Source organism: Bison bison, unplaced genomic scaffold (genome assembly GCF_000754665.1).
Source record: "Bison bison bison isolate TAMUID 2011002044 unplaced genomic scaffold, Bison_UMD1.0 scf7180017864333, whole genome shotgun sequence".
NCBI lineage: Eukaryota > Metazoa > Chordata > Mammalia > Artiodactyla > Bovidae > Bison > Bison bison.
The window spans coordinates 2193129-2213360 of NW_011494905.1; the positions used below are offsets into that span (position 1 = coordinate 2193129).

The 20232-nt window shown below is 38.7% G+C and overlaps 2 protein-coding genes across 4 annotated transcripts in view; one reads left to right on the forward strand and one right to left on the reverse strand.

Moving 5' to 3' along the window:
• The first annotated feature begins 1783 nt into the window (after positions 1-1783).
• On the forward strand, positions 1784-8313 carry EIF4A2 (eukaryotic translation initiation factor 4A2). 3 transcript variants are annotated; one of them, XR_826488.1, is made up of 12 exons: positions 1784-2084; positions 2885-2933; positions 3017-3149; positions 3442-3581; positions 4339-4507; positions 4602-4711; positions 4927-5070; positions 5366-5503; positions 5748-5837; positions 6210-6289; positions 6720-6830; positions 7538-8313. XR_826488.1 is itself a non-coding variant. In XM_010853902.1 (11 exons), exons 1-11 carry the CDS (start codon positions 2056-2058, stop codon positions 7680-7682), a joined length of 1227 nt encoding a protein of 408 aa, XP_010852204.1. In that variant the 5' UTR covers positions 1784-2055; the 3' UTR covers positions 7683-8313. The 3 variants fall into 3 exon arrangements, 2 of the variants coding, with proteins under 2 accessions (XP_010852204.1, XP_010852205.1); XM_010853902.1 differs by lacking the exon at positions 6720-6830; XM_010853903.1 differs by lacking the exon at positions 6720-6830 and having other exon boundaries at positions 1994-2084; positions 2888-2933.
• The window catches only part of RFC4 (replication factor C (activator 1) 4, 37kDa), a 15049-nt gene continuing 3128 nt past the window's right edge, over positions 8312-20232 (reverse strand). Inside the window, exons 3-11 of the mRNA XM_010853901.1 lie at positions 18359-18437; positions 14555-14634; positions 12824-12943; positions 10448-10591; positions 10156-10276; positions 9546-9671; positions 8743-8823; positions 8555-8671; positions 8312-8465 (exon numbers count right to left, since the gene is read on the reverse strand). Coding sequence (XP_010852203.1) covers positions 8370-8465; positions 8555-8671; positions 8743-8823; positions 9546-9671; positions 10156-10276; positions 10448-10591; positions 12824-12943; positions 14555-14634; positions 18359-18437 — 964 coding nt within the window. The 3' untranslated portion in view covers positions 8312-8369. The remainder of the gene's footprint in view (positions 8466-8554; positions 8672-8742; positions 8824-9545; positions 9672-10155; positions 10277-10447; positions 10592-12823; positions 12944-14554; positions 14635-18358; positions 18438-20232) is intronic.

The window sequence follows — 20232 nt, forward strand, 5'->3', positions numbered from 1 at the left end:
CAAAGAAGCAGTTTGTAGTTGACTTAGAGACGGCCATCTAATTTTAGATCTCGGGTAAGTAAAAAAGTTTAACAGTATGCTCTGTGTTGATATGCAAAACTTTGTTAAAGCGTCTTTTGTTTGTGTCTTTATCTCATTTTTTATTTATTAATGTTATTGAGTAAGCACTTGAAAATGTAGTAAACACAGCATTTATTTGAAATACATTTTAGACTTGCAGGGTACGTGGGTCTGGATTTTTGCTGAATTTTAGATTAAGGAGCTTTCTTACCTTGAAACCCCTTGAGCAACTGTGACCTAAAACCAGAGTTTTAGTCCTTGATTATTTCCTGTTAAGATACTCTGGAAATCCTCCACAGCATTTAACAGTAGTGCTAAACCTAAGGAAAATCACTCAACAATTAGGTGTTAATTGTTGATTGATTTCCCCCATGGTTGACTGATTCATGGTAAAGACTCAAGTGAGACTTAACTGTTGGCCACATTTCTAATTAAGTATTTTCTTCAGTTTCCTGGATCCCAGATTTTTAGTAGGTTTTGGATGAGCCAACAAGGACCTCTGACCTCCATTCTCAGAAAATGTCTGGCATTATTTCAAATCTGGATTTGAACATTATAAAGGGATGGATTGGGAGCGAAATCCCTGGATGGAGGGCCAAGTACACTTTGTCATCTGGGTATAACTTTTGGTCAGAATTTCCTGCATGATAACTTTATAAAAAATAATTGTTTTAAGAAAAAAAAGAGGTATTTAGAACCAACTATGTTGAATATAATACACAAATGTACAAAGTTGAGTCATTTTTTTTCTAGGTATCATACTTTAGGCCGTCCTTCTGAATTAATGAGAAAATATTTTCTTGAGTATTCGTGCTATCTTGCGGTATGAGTGGGACTGTATTTTAAAGTTAGATGACTAAACATACTATTCTCTTTGTTTTTATTAACGAGTCTGGCTTAGGGCTACAGTTGGAAAACCTCTAGAGCTTTACGAATCATGGAGCTTAATTAAACAGCAAGGATTATATTGCTCTCAGTTTCAATAAATCAACATTCATTATATACAAGCAGTTACAATTCAAAAAACCTTTAGGGGGAAAAAAAAAAAAAGACCAGAACCAAAACCTATGTAATTCCAAAGCAGCATGGAGCTGTACCTGGCGAGGAAGTATCCATTTAAATTCTGGCGTTTCAAGGAATATTACCCCTATATTTGCAAAAGTTTACAATGATTTTATCTGCCATTTCTCACGCCTGTTAAAATATTATAAGCATTGTATTAAAGAGAAATTAAGAAAAGACCAGAGGCAACATGAGAAGAATAGAGGTGGCTACCCCAGAGATATGTGCAGAGCACACAATTTCTTCTCGCCTTGCACAATACACGGTAAACGGGACCTTCCAGGACATGTTGGGTGGCCGACATTTTCCGAAGCAGTAATTTCACATAGTCAGGGTCTGCAGGATGTTAAATGCTCCGGCGAAAGGCCAGGAGGCTCTTCATCTTCAAGTCAGGTATTGGTGGGAACAGGCGGAATAACCCGAGTCCCCTCCAGTGCAGCGTAGAGACTTGTCTGCCCCTCCGGCACGGAGCGCCGCGGGATTGGCGAGCTTGGCCCCACTAACCGGAGGGGAAGCCGGGGGAACCCAGAGGCCCGGGCGCCCCAGCTTTCCTTCTCTCGGTCCTGTCCAGAGCCCCAGCTGCCTCTGCTTCGGGGATGCGGAAACCCCGTAGGAACAGGGCGGGCCTGGAACGAGGTCGGCCCACCGCTTGCTGCAATATTCTTCCGCTGCAGAGCAAAGAGTTCCAACCTTCCCCACGGTCCTGGGATTCTCAGCAGCCCTGTAATATCGGCAAATAACCTAATTTGGGCTTTAACACCGATTTGCTTAGGATATTTTCTGAGATAAGCACTTTAGGGTCTCAATTTTGTGGCTGCCGAAGCGCGAAGGAAAATTCCTCCGCAGAAAACGGTTTCCGGCCGCGAGCCTATAAAAAACGGGTGGCGCGGCCCGGCTGTCTTTTCAGTCCGGCACTGAGTGGTTCTTCGGATCATGTCTGGTGGCTCCGCGGATTATAACAGGTATGGCGCTTCCTCGGTGGTGCTCTGTGGTATAGGTCCTAAGGCGCCGGTGGAGATTGTAATAGGTGGTCAGGAGGCAGGGAATTCTGGGTTTTAGGCATTGCCTTGGGGTACAGTACCCCAGTGTCCTTCGAGAAGCTTCCATGGTGGGTAGGGCTTAGGTTGTGGGGTAAAAGTATGAAAACGGGGTGGTAAAAGAGTGTGTTTTCCCAAATACGCCTTGAAATCGCGGCCGTTTCCCCTGCCTCTGCGGAGCCCGGCGTTTAGTGGAAGCCGTGGCGCAGTCCGCAGTCGGTATAGTATAACTGGGGCCCGAAGCTTTATTCGCGGCCAGCCGCGCGGTTTGGGAGCGTTAGACGATAGGTGTGGGTAGGGGTAGGACGGCGGCGGCTAGAGGCCGGGCTGGGTGGGCCACACGTTCCCGGCGAACCGTTGGCAAGGCCTTGCCGGGCCTTGGCCCGCGTCAATCACCCCGGCTTGCGCAGTGTTAGGGGCGGAGCTCGGCGCGTGGAGCTCTCGCGAGATGGTCCGTGGCCGAGAGGGGAGCGCCCGGCGCTCGGGCCTGGGGGGAAGGGCCTGCGTCCGTAGGGTTTCAGGGCGTCCCTGGTTGCTAACCTTTGAGTGGGCGCGCTGTACGTCTTGTGCCCTGCGGCACCATCTTCCTTTGATCGTTTGGAAAGTTTACACGTGCCGGGGAGGGCGACCGGGTGAGACCGGTTATGAAAGGGCTTTTATCGCCCTGAATGTGCAGTTTTGGGGTTATGGGGAAGGGAGTTCTCTAACTGCAGTATTTTTGTCAGCAGAGAACATGGCGGCCCAGAGGGAATGGACCCCGATGGTGTCATCGAGGTAAGAAATAGATGTGGAATTTGGAACTTTGGAAAGGTGGGTTGGTTCATCCCATTTATTCCTTTTTTTTTTTAACTTTGCAGAGCAACTGGAATGAGATTGTTGATAACTTTGATGATATGAACTTAAAGGAGTCTCTTCTTCGGGGCATCTATGCTTATGGTTTTGAGAAGCCATCAGCTATTCAGCAGAGAGCTATTATTCCATGTATTAAAGGTAAAAGAACGTGTTGACACTTCTTAAAAACGAGTTAACTGTTCAACATAGACCTGGATCTTTTCCCCTCTAATATGGGGAAATTACCTTTTGGGAAACTAGCACTTATACGTATTCCTTAAAGTGAAATGATGGCAATCATCTTTCGGGACTGACCTGAAATGAAGAGAATACTCATTGCTGATCACTTTTATTGTTTGGGCATAATTCATGTTCCAAAGGGAATACATGGTGTGAACTAGAAGTAACGGTTTGATGTGGGATCGGTAAATATGTATCCTACTTTTTTTAGGGTATGATGTGATTGCTCAAGCTCAGTCAGGTACTGGCAAGACAGCCACATTTGCTATTTCCATCCTGCAACAGTTGGAGATTGAGTTCAAGGAGACCCAAGCACTAGTATTGGCCCCCACCAGAGAACTGGCTCAACAGGTATTGATAGTGTAGTTGAAAAAACTGCTTGCGTGTTGCATAGGTTTCAGGTTTCACAACTGTGAAGAATTTAAAGCTTAGTATAAATTTGTCCTATAGAGCCCTCCTTTTAACTGTCCATGCATGCAGGGAGTTTTGTTGAAAGCTAGACAGGAACTGGGTGTGCAGGTATGGTTTGCAGGGTTGTGTAACAGATTGAGAAACCGGAGGTTTCTGTTCAGGGTGGACTAGACCGTTTTCATTTTTAAGTTTGAATGCAGTTGTGCAACATGAAAACTGCAGTGATATAATCTCTTTTGACAGTCTTAGTAGTTTGTGATACATCTGTTGCATGCTGCGTTTTCAAAGCTCACTGCTCTATTGGCTTTGAAGTAAAGCCTTGCTAATATACCTGTAGGCTTTATTAAGGCCAAGATTATTAAGTCGCAGTATCCTTCAGGGATAAATATTAACTTCCAGCTAAATCTGCTACTTTTTTATCACTACTTACACTTTGCTACACAGTGGAGGATAGTGCAGGAAGTATTTTACCTAGCTGATACCTGGGCATTAGGATTCAAAGTTTGAGGCACAAGATGTTTTCACAGAAGTCTATTTTGAGGTAGTTAGATTGGTCTGCATTTTAAGCTTGGAAGTAGTTAAGTGCTGTGCATGCAATTAAAGCTATTTGCAGACCAGATATTTGCCATTATGCTTTTGAAGTTTAGTCACAAGCCTGTAATTCTGCAGGATAATAATTAAGGCTTTTGGCTTTCAGATCCAAAAGGTAATTCTGGCACTTGGAGATTATATGGGAGCAACTTGTCATGCCTGCATTGGTGGAACAAATGTTCGAAATGAAATGCAAAAACTGCAGGCTGAAGCACCACATATTGTTGTTGGAACACCAGGGAGAGTGTTTGATATGTTAAACAGAAGATATCTCTGTAAGTATTGCTGATGAGTAGAGTTTTTATTATAATAAAGCAAATAGTATGCCTGAGAATTTAGATATGATGGCATGACTGTATTTTTTAACAGCTCCAAAATGGATCAAAATGTTCGTTTTGGATGAAGCAGATGAAATGCTGAGCCGAGGGTTTAAGGATCAAATCTATGAGATTTTCCAAAAATTAAATACTAGTATTCAGGTGAGCTTTGTTTCAGTCTCCTAAAATTGCTGGAGATTAAACACAGGCACTATTACAGTTGAAGTGTTCTGTGTCATTCCCCCTACTTAACAGCGACTGATGCATAACTTACTTTAGTCTGGCATAATTCCACGTTCAGGGGTGCTTGACTTTAAAATGTTTTCCCTTGAGTATTGTGGAAGTTGTGCTAACTACGTGTGACAAATCTTTTTAAGGTGGTGTTGCTTTCTGCCACAATGCCAACGGATGTGTTGGAAGTGACCAAAAAATTCATGAGAGATCCAATTCGAATTTTGGTGAAAAAGGAAGAATTGACCCTTGAAGGAATCAAACAGTTTTATATTAATGTTGAAAGAGAGGTAATTTTTGTAATTGTTAAAAAGTTAGGTTTTTACCTTCTTGTATAAGCACTGTGCTAAAATTACAGAAACCAAGATAGCCTTGGTTTTTGTAATAATGCTAGCAGAGTATTACACAAGAAGAAGAGGAACTGCACTAGATTGTAAAGACTGGGGTGGACCTCTTTCTTAATGTCCAGTGTCCTTTGTCTTAAGATTTGGTGCAATATGTCATTAGACCAATCTAATAAATGAGTTTTTAAAGAATGTAAGTTGGAAAGTTCGTGACTGTTACTTTCTCTTTGAAATACTGTAGGAATGGAAGTTGGATACACTTTGTGACTTGTACGAGACACTGACAATTACACAGGCTGTTATTTTTCTCAATACAAGGCGCAAGGTGGACTGGCTCACAGAGAAAATGCATGCCAGGGACTTCACAGTTTCTGCCCTGGTAAGAGGTATTCTAACCTAGTACTGGTAATTGAAGCCTCTACTAAAGCAGGATTTAGACTACAATATAGCTGCTAAGTGCTGTGTTGTCGTTCCCCCTGCTAAAAATAAAGTTGTTTCTTTACTATACCTGTCTGCTATGCTCCAGTAGCAGCCAGGGACGCTTGGTCTCATACATGTTGATAAAGTTTTAAGTTACTGATTTGATTGGTGATCCTTGAATTAATAGGTTTGTTACTTTGCAGCATGGTGACATGGACCAGAAAGAAAGAGATGTTATCATGAGGGAATTTCGATCAGGGTCAAGCCGTGTTCTGATCACTACTGACCTGTTGGTAAGTCTCTTAATGCTCTTTTTAGTCCACCAAAAGTTTGTTATTGGGGGAAGGTTTTTTAATGGCCTTTACCAACTTCAGGCTATTTGGGAGAATAAAGAAGGCCACGCTCCACAGTGAGCTATACTACTTAGTATATAGTTCATTACTATTTTGTGGCCTACATCGCACGGACTGTAGCCCACCAGGCTCATCTGCTCATGGAATTTCCCTAGCAAGAATATAGGAGTGGGTTGTCATTTCCTTCCCCAGGGGACCTCAGGAATTGAACCCATATCTCCTTCATTCACTGAAGGCAGATTTTTACTGCTGAGCCACCAGGGAAGCCCCTGTATTACATAGAATTTGAACATCATTATCACTGTATTTCAGGCTCGTGGAATTGATGTGCAACAAGTGTCATTGGTTATAAACTATGATCTACCTACCAATCGTGAAAATTATATTCACAGGTGAGTAGATGGCATCTTGACTTAGTAATGTATTGGTCTAACTCATTGCTTTTCTACTGACTAAATTGTCTGAAAGGTAACTTCAAATCAGGGAATTAAGTATTAAGACAGTGACTTGGTAGGATATAATCAAAACTGTACTTGGGAAGATTGTACACAGTGGGAAAACAGTTGTGAATGTTGCCCAAATCGTGGACTCCACAGTATACAGATCAGGTTGTTTTAGATCTGTTGGTCTTTTGAGCTTTATTTTTAGTGATGCTCTTGTGTCCATGTGATTTCTTGGTGATTCCTCTATAGTTGGGATTTTCTTGGTGTTGTCTGGTAGCAATTTGAGCAGTCCCTGGTTTAGTTATAGTGGCTTTATCCCTAAGTAAATTGAATTGTACTTTGTTATATGATGTAAAAAAAGACTTTTTAAAAAATACAGGAGTCGATAGCAGCAGTTGATGACGAGATGGCACTCAGAAACGGCGTTGACGTAATTTAGGACGTGGAATCATAAGCGAAACAGCACACTGTTTGAATAAAGAGCGAGTCGGTATTTATACTTGTTTTTTTTTTGTCATGATTATTTGATATTTTAACATGCTCCAGCTAAGGCATTTTGTATATTAGCCTGTTAGGTGGTTTGTATTGTCTGGTTTCTATCAGGAAGGTTAGAGAGATGTTTTGGAGGTAACACGTTTGAGTAATTTGAGTTACAACGTGTGAAACTGAGCAAAAAAGCAGTGATAAGTTTGGGTTACCATACCAAATACTTGTTTTCCCACTGGAAAAAGTTGTTAAGTTTCAGACAATAGTTAACCTTAAAGCATTTGTATTTGCAGTTTACAGTTCCAGGAGTGCGTCGAAATGGATTACATAACTTCTTTGTTTTATCCCTGGTGTTTTACATCTGTCCCAGGCCGACATCTGCTCTTGGCTGGCCCACTTTGGTATGGGCTTTAAATTCACTACCCCAAACACAATACTGTCATCTGCTTTAAAAAAAAAAGTAATGCTCAAAACACCTGATGAAATCTCATTTTGCAGCCAGACAAGCCTTGAATCCTTTTGGCACTAACTGCAGAGGAAGATTTTTTTCTCTAGATATTGATGAGCAGCTAGTGCTCCAATTAGAAGCACGAACTATAACCTTGATAAGTAAACAGCAGCTGATGGTTAACAAGTGGATCATCATGTTCAGTAGTTCATGCAGCATGTGAGAAGTAATGTATTCTAATGACTGATTTCTTTTCCTCACAGAATTGGCAGAGGGGGTCGATTTGGGAGGAAAGGTGTGGCTATAAACTTTGTTACTGAAGAAGACAAGAGGATTCTTCGTGACATTGAGACTTTCTACAATACTACAGTGGAGGAAATGCCAATGAATGTGGCCGACCTTATTTAATTCCTGGGATGAGATAGTTTTGAATGCAGTGCTCGCTGTTGCTGAATAGGCGATCACAACGTGCATTGTGCTTCTTTCGTTGGGAATATTTGAATCTTGTCTCAATGCTCATAACGGATCAGAAATACAGATTTTGATAGCAAAGCGACATTAGTCGTGAGCTCTTGTGAGGAAAGGCATTGGCTTTATCCTCTTTAGAGTTAGACTGTTGGGGTGGGTATAAAAGATGGGGTCTGTAAAATCTTTCCTAGAAATTTATTTCCTAGTTCTGTAGAAATGGTTGTATTAGATGTTCTCTACCATTTAATAATATACTTGTGGACTAAAAGATATAAGTGCTGTATAAAATCAGCCAATTATGTTAAACTAGATATCTGCCTTTATTGTGTTTGTCATTAGCCTGAATAGAAAGGCCTTTAAAATTGATTTTTTTTTTAGCATTTGAATGCATTTTGTTTGGTATTATATTTATTCAATAAAGTATTTAATTAGTGCTAAGTGTGAACTGGACCCTGTTGCTAAGCCCCAGCAAGCAATCATCCTAGGTAGGGTTAAACCCCCAGTAAAATTGCCATATTGCACATGTCTTAATGAAGTTTGAATGTTAAATAAATTGTATATTCACTTTAAAGGTGCTTTGGTTATTTTTATTATAAATTGTTTATGAAATACATACTGAACATAGTTTTAGCAATTCTGAGTTAACTGCTGCATCACAGTAGCACAGAGGCTGATCAGCTGCAGATGTTCATCAGCACCGTCTGCTAAGCATTTATCAACTTCCTACAAGAAAATGAAACATTGTAAGTAAAACTGCCCTTTTGTGGGTGTGGTGTGTATGTTGTGCTGAAATGTAGAAAATGCCTACTTACAGCAAGTTTTTCTGTAATAATAGACTTCTGTTTATCAGAAAGGTTATCATTTTCTACCACCACATCATGGAGTTGATTCACAAGTTGAGTTGCTGCATGACCCTCATTTATTAAGTCCTATAACCAAAACATATATTTTAGCATTATTATCCCTTCACCCTTCCCCAAGGCTAGTAAAGTCACTTTACCTTTACCACAGCTTCTAGTTTGTCGAAAGAGCCACTCTGACAGGCAGCAAATACTCCATCAATTGTCTTAGCTGGTACTACCTAAAAGAATTAGTTTCTGGGTGAAGACAGTTGACTTCTCTACCAGTCTTGTACCTACTCCCTGTTAAATGCTTCAGGCAGCACATGTTTTGTAGCTGGATAGGTAGGTCCAGCCTTGATTATGCACACCAGTGCATAAAGATCAGGCACTGCCATATAACCAGAGGAAGGCATTTACAAAATCTTTTCTCCAAGATGTCAATACAGAGCTAGTTGATCAGTTGAGCTAAGTTTGGAAAGGAGTATCTGAAAACAAGGGTGTGGCACCAGAGAATTCCTTTAGTCACTTACCCCTTGGATAGGGCCCACCCTTTAAAATTTAACTGCCACATCCCTGCCTGCATTCTGATACTCCCTAGCTACTACTATAAGCTACAGACTAAACATGATAGTATTTGGAGGTGACACCACTGGGAGGTGATTACAGTCATGAGTGCAGCCCTCGCAAATTGAATTTATGCCCTTAGAAAATATTCCTTTACCATAGAAGGATGCAGGGAAGTATCAATGGGTCTGAATTAGGAAGTATGTCCTCAACACTGGCTCTGTGGGCACTTTAATTCCCAGCCTTTAGAACTGAGAATTCTGTTTATATACCAGTCTATGGCATTTGTTGAAGCAGCTTGAATAGACAGCACATAATAAGCACTCTTACTTGCTGAAGTAAAGTCAAGTCACAAAAAAGTCAACTACAATAATTTCAGGATACCCAGTGCTCTTACCCCAGCAATATCTGTGATCACTTTTTCTGTGACTTCCTTTCCACCAGTTAGTCGAGTAGCACTTTGAAGAAATGTAATGGCTTTTCTTAAGTCTCCTTCTGACACTTGAACAAGATAAGCTATTCCCTAAAGAGAAAAAAGTTGTTCTTAATCTGTAATGGCCAATTAAGGATGAATTTAATGGAGAATGTCAATTCTGTAGTGGCAGGATTAATGGAGACAGCTTTGATTACATAAATTATGGTTAAATTCTGTTACAATGAATAAGGGGTGTATATATTCTATCACTACCAGAACTGCATCATACCTAATTCTTGCACAGAAGTATTAGTAATGACTATGCAGAGGTTTGCTGTTGAAGAATTTGTAGTCTGTATGAAATCTGCCTCAGCTTTGAGTCTGCAATATTGACAGACAATAAATTTCTAATAGCAACAGTAAGACTGAACCTGTAATTCCTAGACATTCCAGCTATTCATTTACCTTTGGCTGAGCAACTGGCATCACAAATTGAAGCAATACAAAATTGACTTTTCAGAAAGGGCCTCTTCATAGGCATTCATCAAAGGCATTACTAATTTACAGTAGCTGTAACAGTAACAGTAATTACCTCATTGCTAATTTTGACATGTTCTTTATCAGCAATGTCTAGTAACCGCTGCTGCTGAATTTTATCTGACAGAGGTTTGAAGCGGAATTTAGAACATCTAGAGGTCAGAGGTTCAATTATTCTGTAAAATATTGGAAAAAAACAAGTCATTGTCTACAAAAACTCCCCCAAATAATTAAGAACAAGATTTGATGAAGGGGAAACTAAGGGTAACCTTGAAACATTTTTTTCCTCTGTTAGGGGCTATCAAAGTAAGGCTCCCTGGTATCTATCTTTAGGGCAATATACATACCGGCTGACATAGTTACAGATGAGACAGAATCGGGTGGTTTTAGACTCTTTCTCCATGGTACGTCTTAAAGCTGCCTGAGCAGCTGAGGTCATAGAATCTGCTTCATCCAGAATCACAATTTTAAAAGGAGGACATGGCTTTCCACTGATTCAGAGAAATACACAGGAGTTAATTCACACATCATTATCACAATCTACTTTAGAATGTTCTCATCACTCCAAAAGGAAACCCTGTGCCCATCAGGAGTCATTTCTCTTCTCTCCCATCTTTTCCAGCCATAGGCAATCAGGAATCTCTACCTTCTGTTTCCACAGGTTTGCCTATTCTGGACATTTAACACAAATGGAATCATATTGTCAACATAATATGCTGTCTTTTGTGACTGGCTTCTTTCGCTTAATGTAATGTTTTTTAAGGTTCAACCATGTTGTAACTCATATTTCAATTCCTTTTATTGCCAAATGGATGAACATACTATCTTTCATTCGTCCATTCTTTAGTTGATGGATATTGGGTTTTCCCCATGTTCTGACTATTATGAAAGCTGCAGCTATAAACATTTGTGTACATGTGTATATATTTTCATATCCTGTCAGTACATATTGTAGGGCTGGAATTGCTGGGTCATATTTAACTTTTAGAGGAACTGCCAACTGTTTTCAAAGTGGCTGTGCCATTTTACATTACAACCAGCAATGTACAAGAGTTCTGATTTCTCCACATCCTTTGTAATACCAGTTGTTTTCTGTCTTTTTGATTATAGCCATTCTGCTGCTGCTGCTGTAAGTCACTTCAGTTGTGTCCGACTCTGTGCGACCCCATAGACGGCAGCCCACCAGGCTCTGCCATCCCTGGGATTCTCCAGGCAAGAACACTGGAGTGGGTTGCCATTTCCTTCTCCAATGCATGAAAGTGAAAAGTGAAAGTGAAGTCGCTCAGTCGTGTCTGACGCTTCGTGACCCCATGGACTGCAGCCTACCAGGCTCCTCCATCCATGGGATTTTCCAGGCAAGAGTACTGGAGTGGGGTGCCACTGCCTTCTCCATATAGCCATTCTACATGGGTGTAAATGGTATTTCAACATGGTTTTGATTTGCATTTCTCCCATCTAGTCAAGGCTATGGTTTTTCCAGTAGTCATGTATGGATGGGAAAGTTGGACTGTGAAGAAAGCTGAGCACCAAAGAACTGATGCTTTTGAACTGTGGTGTTGGAAAAGACTCTTGAGAGTCCCTTGGACTACAAGGAGATCCAACCAGTCCATTCTACAGGAGATTAGCCCTGGGTATTCCTTGGAAGGAATGATGCTAAAGCTGAAACTCCAGTACTTTGGCCACCTCATGCGAAGAGTTGACTCATTGGAAAAGACTCTGATGCTGGGAGGGATTGGGGGCAGGGGGAAAAGGGGACGACAGAGGATGAGATGGCTGGATGGCATCACTGACTCGATGGATGTGAGTCTGAGTGAACTCCAGGAGATGGTGATGGACAGGGAGGCCTGGCGTGCTGTGATTCATGGGGTCGCATAGAGTCGGACACGACTGAGTGACTGAAGTGAACTGAATGGCTCATGATGTTGATGAGCATGTTTAGATATGCTTATTGACCATTTGTTTATCATCCCTGGGCTTCCTTGGTGGCTCAGTGGTAAAGAACCTGTTGGCTAATGCAGAAGACTCAGGTTCAATCCCTGGGTTGGGAAGATCCCTTGGAGGAGGAAATGGCAATCCACTCCAATATTCTTACCTGGGAAACCTCATGGACAGAGGAGCCTGGTGGGCTACAGTCCATGGGGTTTCAAAATAGTTGGACATGACTTAGCAACTCAACAACAGCAACATCTTCCTTGGAGTAATGCCTATTCACATCCTTTGCCCATTTTTAAATTGGGTTGTCTTTTTATTACTGAGTTGTAAGAATTCTTTATTCTTGATCTAAGTCCCTTATCAAGTACATGATATATATATATTGTCAATCCAAGGTAGATATCAAAAACTGTCATTCACTTTCTATAAATTCTCAAGTGTGCTCTCATATAAAATTAAATATATGCCAGGTACCAAAAATTCAACCTTTGAACTTTGCCACCTAAGGAGTATATGTAGTTGACTAAACATCCCTATTGAATTATTATTAAAAATCAGGATTTTTATTTGAGTGTACCACCAAACCATATTTGACTAATGAATACTCCTTAGACAAAATATCAACTAAAAACCCCTGATAGCTAAATAACTTAAAATTAGTTACTAATGGAAAAGTCATTTCTAATTTTAAATAATATGATCTAATATGAAAAAAGTTGAAATTTTGGCAGAAATGTATTTTAAACAAATAAAAAGACACGGTATAAAAAAGGGAAGGTGAGCTTACTTACTCTGAACGGCTTCCTGACACAGTTAATTGGGCAAAATTCTTAACTTTCTCTCTAACTACTTGTATTCCACGTTCATCAGATGCATTTAACTCAAGAACTCTTAATCGAAAAAGTTCAGGCCTATGTCAAAATAAAAAAAAGAGAAACATCATAGAGCACATAAGTAAACCAGGTTTAAACCATATTTTAACATCTGTACATTTTTCAATAGTTTAAAATACACCTAGTTAACAATATGGATATAAGGCACACAGTCCTGTATTTTCTCTTTTGCAAAGTCATACAGTTAACATTCTAGCTTTTTTCTTTTTTTTTAAACATTCTAGCTTTTTTCTGATACATTAAAAAAAAAAGGTAGATACCACATACTGTACTAAATTTTAAATCAATTTTCCACTTTGTACTGTTCATAAACATCTTGCCATATCATGATAAACACTGTAAAAACCATTTTAATAGCTGTGACTTTCTAACCTAAGACTGGTAACATCCTTCCAGTGTTAAACATTTAGTTTTAAATATGTTACAATTTAAAATGAAGGTGCAATGTAGCATATTTTGAATTCTTTCCAAAAAGTATCTTGCTATAAGGAAAACTACTGGATCCAAATATGAAGTTTATTTATTTTTTTAGTTCTTTTTAAAAAATTATTAAAAGTAGCTCTTCGTAGGAAAATCTGAGAATTTAGAAGAAAATAAAAACACCTGGCATATCCTGCTAAACCACTGTTTTAATACTTCCTTCTAGTTATTTTTCTATGTGTGTGTATATATATACACATAACATACATATATATATATAAAAATATATAAAACTTACTCTAGAACAACTAATAGTAAACTATACTTAACAGCTTCTTTATGACTGCATTGCTAAGGATGGTTCAGACTGGATCTGAGTTGTGGAATTAATCAAAAAAGCTCCTTTAAAATTTTCTTGAGAAAACAAATGTTGCTGTCAAAATACTAGGTTCAGAGCAGCTTCCCCTTTTGTCTTCCTTGACATCTCAACAGAACTGATTATCCTTACGTATTTGGTGGTTTCAGAGGCATCTAATTATTTTCATGTGTAGGATTTCAAATGTACCCTTAGGCCATACGCCTGATATTAAAATCCTGGACAAATTAAAGATAGCTGCTGTTATGTTGGTGCATGTTGCATGGATACCATATAGGGGCTGAAATATATCTTTTAACTTTAAATACAGGGCTCCGGCCCGCCCTACTCTAACAGCTGGCTAAGCTAAACACAGTCAGTCTAGGAAGAGGACTCTAAGAAGGTGGCTCACAGAGATTTTCTGCTGTACCTGGAATCATACTGCATCAACTAGGACACTCTGCTTACACTTAGGATACTTGAGGGCATGAAGCTGGCCCAGCCACTTTAGAGGCAGGCCCTGGGAAGTCCAGAGCAAGAAAGAACTCAAGAAGGGGTGGTCCACATCAGTAGCATCAAAACAGCAAATTCTATGACACAGACATGAACATGACCATTAAGAGTAATGAAATTATCAGCATGACTGCAGATAGGGTTCTCTAGTCTCCAAAATGACAATGAGTTTTAAAGTGATGAAAAAAAATCACGAGGCTCCTTGTACATTCAAACGCTTGAACAACAACCCAACAACAAACTCACAGAAAAACCAAGTGCAAAGTTTTAGAGAAAGAAAAGCAGTACCAGAGGTTCTTAGTGTCAAGTCTTAAAAGAGAAAGAGAGAGATTTCAACTTACCCGAAGAGTTCCCTAGCTGCTGCCAAAATAGTTGATGTTTTTCCAGTTCCAGGTGGCCCGTAAAACAAGAGATTAGGGAGCTGCAGAAGTTAAGATTTTATTTTTAAAAAAATTATATTCTGATGCACCCAGGTTAAAAGTGACTGAAAATGTCTATGGAAGAGTACAATGACTTCCTTAATAGGGCATATATGTCTGAAAACAAAGATTTCTTAATATAACTGGTATTACAGTAATAATAGTACTAAATCCTGCTTTTTCACAAACACTATCATTTTTCCCAAAGATGTCTTTCTAGTATCTTAAACTGAATCAATACTTACAATTGTTCTATATCTAATCTAATACTTAGGTGGGATTTTCAAAGCTGGAATTAAAAACCTCCTATTTGTGAATGAAATCCTGAGCTTCTGTCAGTTCCTTATCTCACATCTGAACTCATGACCGGGCAAGATTTTATATTTTATAAAGATGTCAGTTGGTTCAAAAGGGACACTGACCAAATTGGATTTGGCCAATATCAAGGAAAAAGGAATGAAAATGGCATACTGGGGCTTTCCATGAGCTAAAGTTCCAAGAATAGAAACATTAAAAATAAAAAGCATCTATTGTCACACAGTAGTCCACATCATGATTATGTACCCCGCCTGTAGGGATGTCTGCATATATTTCACCAGTAGAAGATAGGATAAGATTAAATAACTAGTTCTTATAAACCTTAAATCTAGCTGGCTTGGCTCCTATCAAACAGTCAACTCATCTGTGGTACAGATTAACTAATGTACTAAATTCTAACAAGTACTGTTATGAAACTGTATACTTTAAAATTTTTTTTGATTTTATATTGGAATATAATTGGTAGTTTCAGGTGTACAGCAGAGTGATTCAGTTATATATAGGCATGTGTCTTTTTTTTTTCAAATTCTTTCCCCATTTAGGTTATTACAGAATATTAAGCAGAGTTCCCTGTGCTATACAGTAGGTCCTTGTTGGCTTTCTATTTTAGATATAGCAGTGTGTACATGTCAATCCCAAACTCCCCATCTACCTACTAACCCTTCCCCTCTCTGGTAAGGATATGTTTGTGTACTAAGTCTGTGACTCTGTTTCTGTTTTGTAAGTAAGTTCATTTGTATATATTTTTTTAATTGCTGTACATAAGTTGTATCATATGATATTTGTCTTTCTCTGTGAAACTACAGTCTTCAGTATGTCCTTTCCTGTACGGCAACCACTGCACATAGGAAACTAAGCAGTGAGGTTTATTTGCTTCCACTCTTGCCCCGTCCTCCCTCTTCCCATCCATTCATTCCTCACTCAAATCAGATGCCACGCTACTTGCTACTTAAAGCTATTCACCATGTTCAAACTCTACTGAGAAAAGCAAAACACATCCCCAAATCAACTTGCTTACTATAACCTACAAGGATGTCCATGATTTTCTCACTACCTCTCTCCCCTAGATTCCAACTCACAATGACCTCCAACAGCTAAGCACTTTCTGGCTTGCACATATACTTCCCCATGAGCTGAAGTCTGACTCCGTTCTTCTGTTTATCAACTCCTCCCATACTACAAGTCAGACGCCTCCCCTGACCACCCAATCTAAGGAGGGTCTCTTCTGTTATTCTCCCATTGGTCTCTGTTGCACTTGATGTAATTTGCAATTATTTATTGTTATTTATTTAGCTGTTGGGTTTAACTTAAAATACCTGTTCACCTCACTATATGGAAAGCTTGAATCTTATTTGTTCTACTCACATCTATGTTCTCAGTATCTCCTGCAGTACTCAGTATGTGCAAAGTAAATAAACCAATACATAAATATATTAAAAAACTATTACTGTTACACTGGTAACATACAGTTTAAGATACAAACTATGAGATTCCCTATTTAAAAACAAAAACAAAATCTCCCAGCCATCTTCATTTTTAAGACTTCATTTTTACTTTGCTCCAACTACTTCAGTAGTTGTAATGATTCATCCAGTCAACTACTACATACAATACTTTAAATTCTTTAAAATGCAGTAAAATTATGAAGCCTTACATTATGTAATAGTCTGATAATATATACATAAAGAGCATTCAAGGACTGTACATGCAATATCAGTTCTAAAAATTGATTTCTGAAAAAAAGTCTCTTATAATTCTACTTTAATATTCTTTAGTGTAAATGAAGGAATGAATTATTTTGCTTTAGTCTTTTTTTAAAAAAAATTTATTTGTATTGGAATATAGCTGATTAACAATGTTGTGACAGTTTCAGATGGACAGGTAAGGGACTCAATCATACATATACAATTATCCATTCTCTCCCAAACTCCCCTCCCATCCAGGCTGCCATATAATATTAAGCAGAATTCCCTGTGCTATACAGGTTATCCATTTTAATTTCCTTTACAAAATTACTTCAACTCTAAGTTTCAAAAAACTTAAATCTGAAAAGAAACACAAATTATTGAACAAGCGGTTAAAGAAGAAAATTCTTAATTCAGCCTTGTAAATTAGATGCCATAAAGTCAAGAACTGGATCATAATCCCACTTCATTTTTTTAAGGAGTTGATGAATCATAGCAATTAAAAAACATCATGTCCTGCAATCTGTGTAAATATTAGCATGCAATTTAAATTGTATGTCATTATAAAATTAAAAGCTAAAGGTATGTGGATCAAATTAAGACAAATACTAGTGAAGAAGATTCAACAGTTTTATAAATGTAACTTCTTTCAAATATATACTGTTGCAGTGTAATTCTAGGAAGAGAACAATGGCATCAAAACCTAAAGAATCTCTAATTCAAAACAGCCAGGTTGAGAGGAAGGAAGAAAACTGTCAGAATACAGCAAAAACCACATCACACTATCCTCTGCAACTGTTTCCCTTCCTCCACTAAGCTCTTATAACACTTTGCCTTATACAATTTTAAACTCCTAATTCTTCACATGGGTTTATCTTGTCTCTGAATTAATCGAAAATGCAACTCACTCAAGGACATTTTATCCTATGTCACAGCAGGTGACATGATGCTGTAAACTCACTCAAGGACATTTTATCCTATATCACAGCAGGTAACATGATGCTGTAAACAGAACACTTTTTTTTTTGGTATTGTATTGAGAGTTCAAATCCTAAAATTAGGTGAGCAATCATAGTTTCAAAGAATCTTTTACTCTTCCTCATAGTACCTATTGTTGTTCAGTCGCTGTTGTTTTTGACTCTTTGCAAACCATGGACTGTAGCACGCCAAACTTCCCTGTCCTTCACTGTCTCCTGGAGTTTGCTCAAACTCATGCCCATTGAGTTGGTGATGCCATCCAACCATCTCATCCTCTGTCACTCCCTTCTCCTCTTGCCCTCAATCTTTCCCAGCATCAGGGTCTTTTCCAATGAGGCTCTTCACATCAGATGGCCAAAATATTAGAGCTTCAGTTTCAGCATCAGTCCTTCCAATGAATATTCGGGGTTGATTTCCTCTAGGACAGAATTCTCTTATTTATTGTGCTTACATGTTTATTCTATCTCCCCACCAAAATGAAAGCTCATGAGCAAAGGGACCCAGTCTATCTTGCTTAATGATCTCTACTTGTGTACCATATAACCATGCCACCATAGGATAGAAGAGATGCTCAACAAATATTTGTTGAACTACTCCTCCACTGTACAAATAGTAATAAAGGGCCTACTATGTATATACAGAATAGTATTTAAAAGGGACTGGAAGCTATAAAGGAAGGAAGAGAGTGAATGAATTCTCAAATCTCCCAATGACTTTAGGACTCCAGACAGCATATGCTACTCACATCAGCTCCTTCTAAAGACTTTTTAAGGACTGCAACCACTTCTTCCTGGAAAGCAACTTCATCCACACATTTTGGTCGACTGTGGGCGGGAAAAAAAAAACTTATTTAGTATATTACAGTAGCCACAGAAGTCTTTCCTTTTGCTAAAATACCAATGATAATTCTCTCATATCAGTAATGAAATGAGAAACTTTGATAACTGGATATGGAAACCCTGTCTGTATTCACTTCAGGCAAATACATACTTAGGAATGAAATTAAGTGACTCCTCACTGTTCCAGATGCACTGTTTCCATCTGTTGTGCTTACAAAAATTATGCAATATGATTTTATTTTATAACATCACAAATGCCAACTGGTTCAAAATGTAAAGTTAACACTTGCCTAGTAAGTAACATGTTTCGTTGCACCTAAGCTGAAAAGAGACCTATTTAGCAACCTCAAACTAGATAACAATTATGGCTAATACAGTTACATATATGTTACTGTGTTGTTAATTGGTTAAAACCAATTTCTTTTATCACCTAAGTGCACAAAAAATGCATACCTATTCACATACCTATTCACTTGAGCACTAACAAAATAAGCTTAATCAATATGAAGTATAACTTTTGTCTTACATAACTAATGATGTTAACCTAAGTTATCCAACACTAAGGTTAGGCTTTAGTGCTTAGTTAACTAATCAAAAGCTCTTTTCTATTTATACTTTTCTAAGTAATCAGGCCAACGCCAGAAAGAATTTATGTCTGATGTTACCTTAGAAAACCAGTATGTATTATAAACCAGGGTTTCATATTCAAATACCTGCAGAGTCCAGGCAGATAACAAGAGCGAAAAATGCAAGTTTAAGACAAGAGACACTAGTAGGGACTATGGTGAAGTGAGGAACATACTACCTTTCCAGAATGAGCAGTATTCCATTTAAGTGTTTTCAGGTGAGAACCTGAATACAGTGCTGCATAATCTCCTGAGAAGCTGAAAATCTAGATTTTAACCTTTGTGTAATTTATTTAATGAAAAGATTCTAGACTTTTATGTGAAATTTCCAACTTTTAAAACCATTATTGATGCCAAACAAAACTTATGAAGGCCTTACTTTGCTTTAAGTAATCTGCGATTCTTTGGTAATAACTGAGGGTACACTAGGGGTTACAACTACTTGTTATAATATCACTTAACTGACTGAAATTTAATAGCCCCATCAGTGTTGTTTTTGCCAAAAATGTATAAACAAAAGCTCAACAATTTCCAGTTACCAGTAATGAAAAGAGGAACAGATTATGTGGACTTAAGCAAAACTCCTAAGAGCTTATGATCAGCTTATAGAAACTTTGTTTTCTTCACTGCTGTATCTCAGCCCCCAAAACTACAGACCTCAGTAACAGAGAAGGCTGTAGTTCATGCAGAAAATAAGTGAATTGAGCTAGAGTATTCTAAGGTACATTTCAGTTCCAAGGTTCTATGACTTATACAATTGGGTGATTTTCTTTTAAAGATGATTTTTTTTTTGAAAAATAGTATTTGTTTATTTGGCTGTGCCAGGTCTTAGCCACAGCATACAGGATCTTTGATTTTTGCTTTGGCATGTGAGCTCTTAGGATCTAGTTCCCCCACAAGGGATAGAACCTGGGCCCTCTGCATTGGGAGGACGGAGTCTGAGCCACTGGACCACTAGGGAAGTCCTAATTGGCAACCCTGCCTCTTGAGAAACCTATATGCAGGTCAGGAAGCAACAGTTAGAACTGGACATGGAACAACAGACTGGTTCCAAATAGGAAAAGGAGTACGTCAAAGGCTGTATATTGTTACCCTGCTTAAATTTAACTTATATGCAGAGTACATCATGAGAAACGCTGGACTGGAAGAAGCAC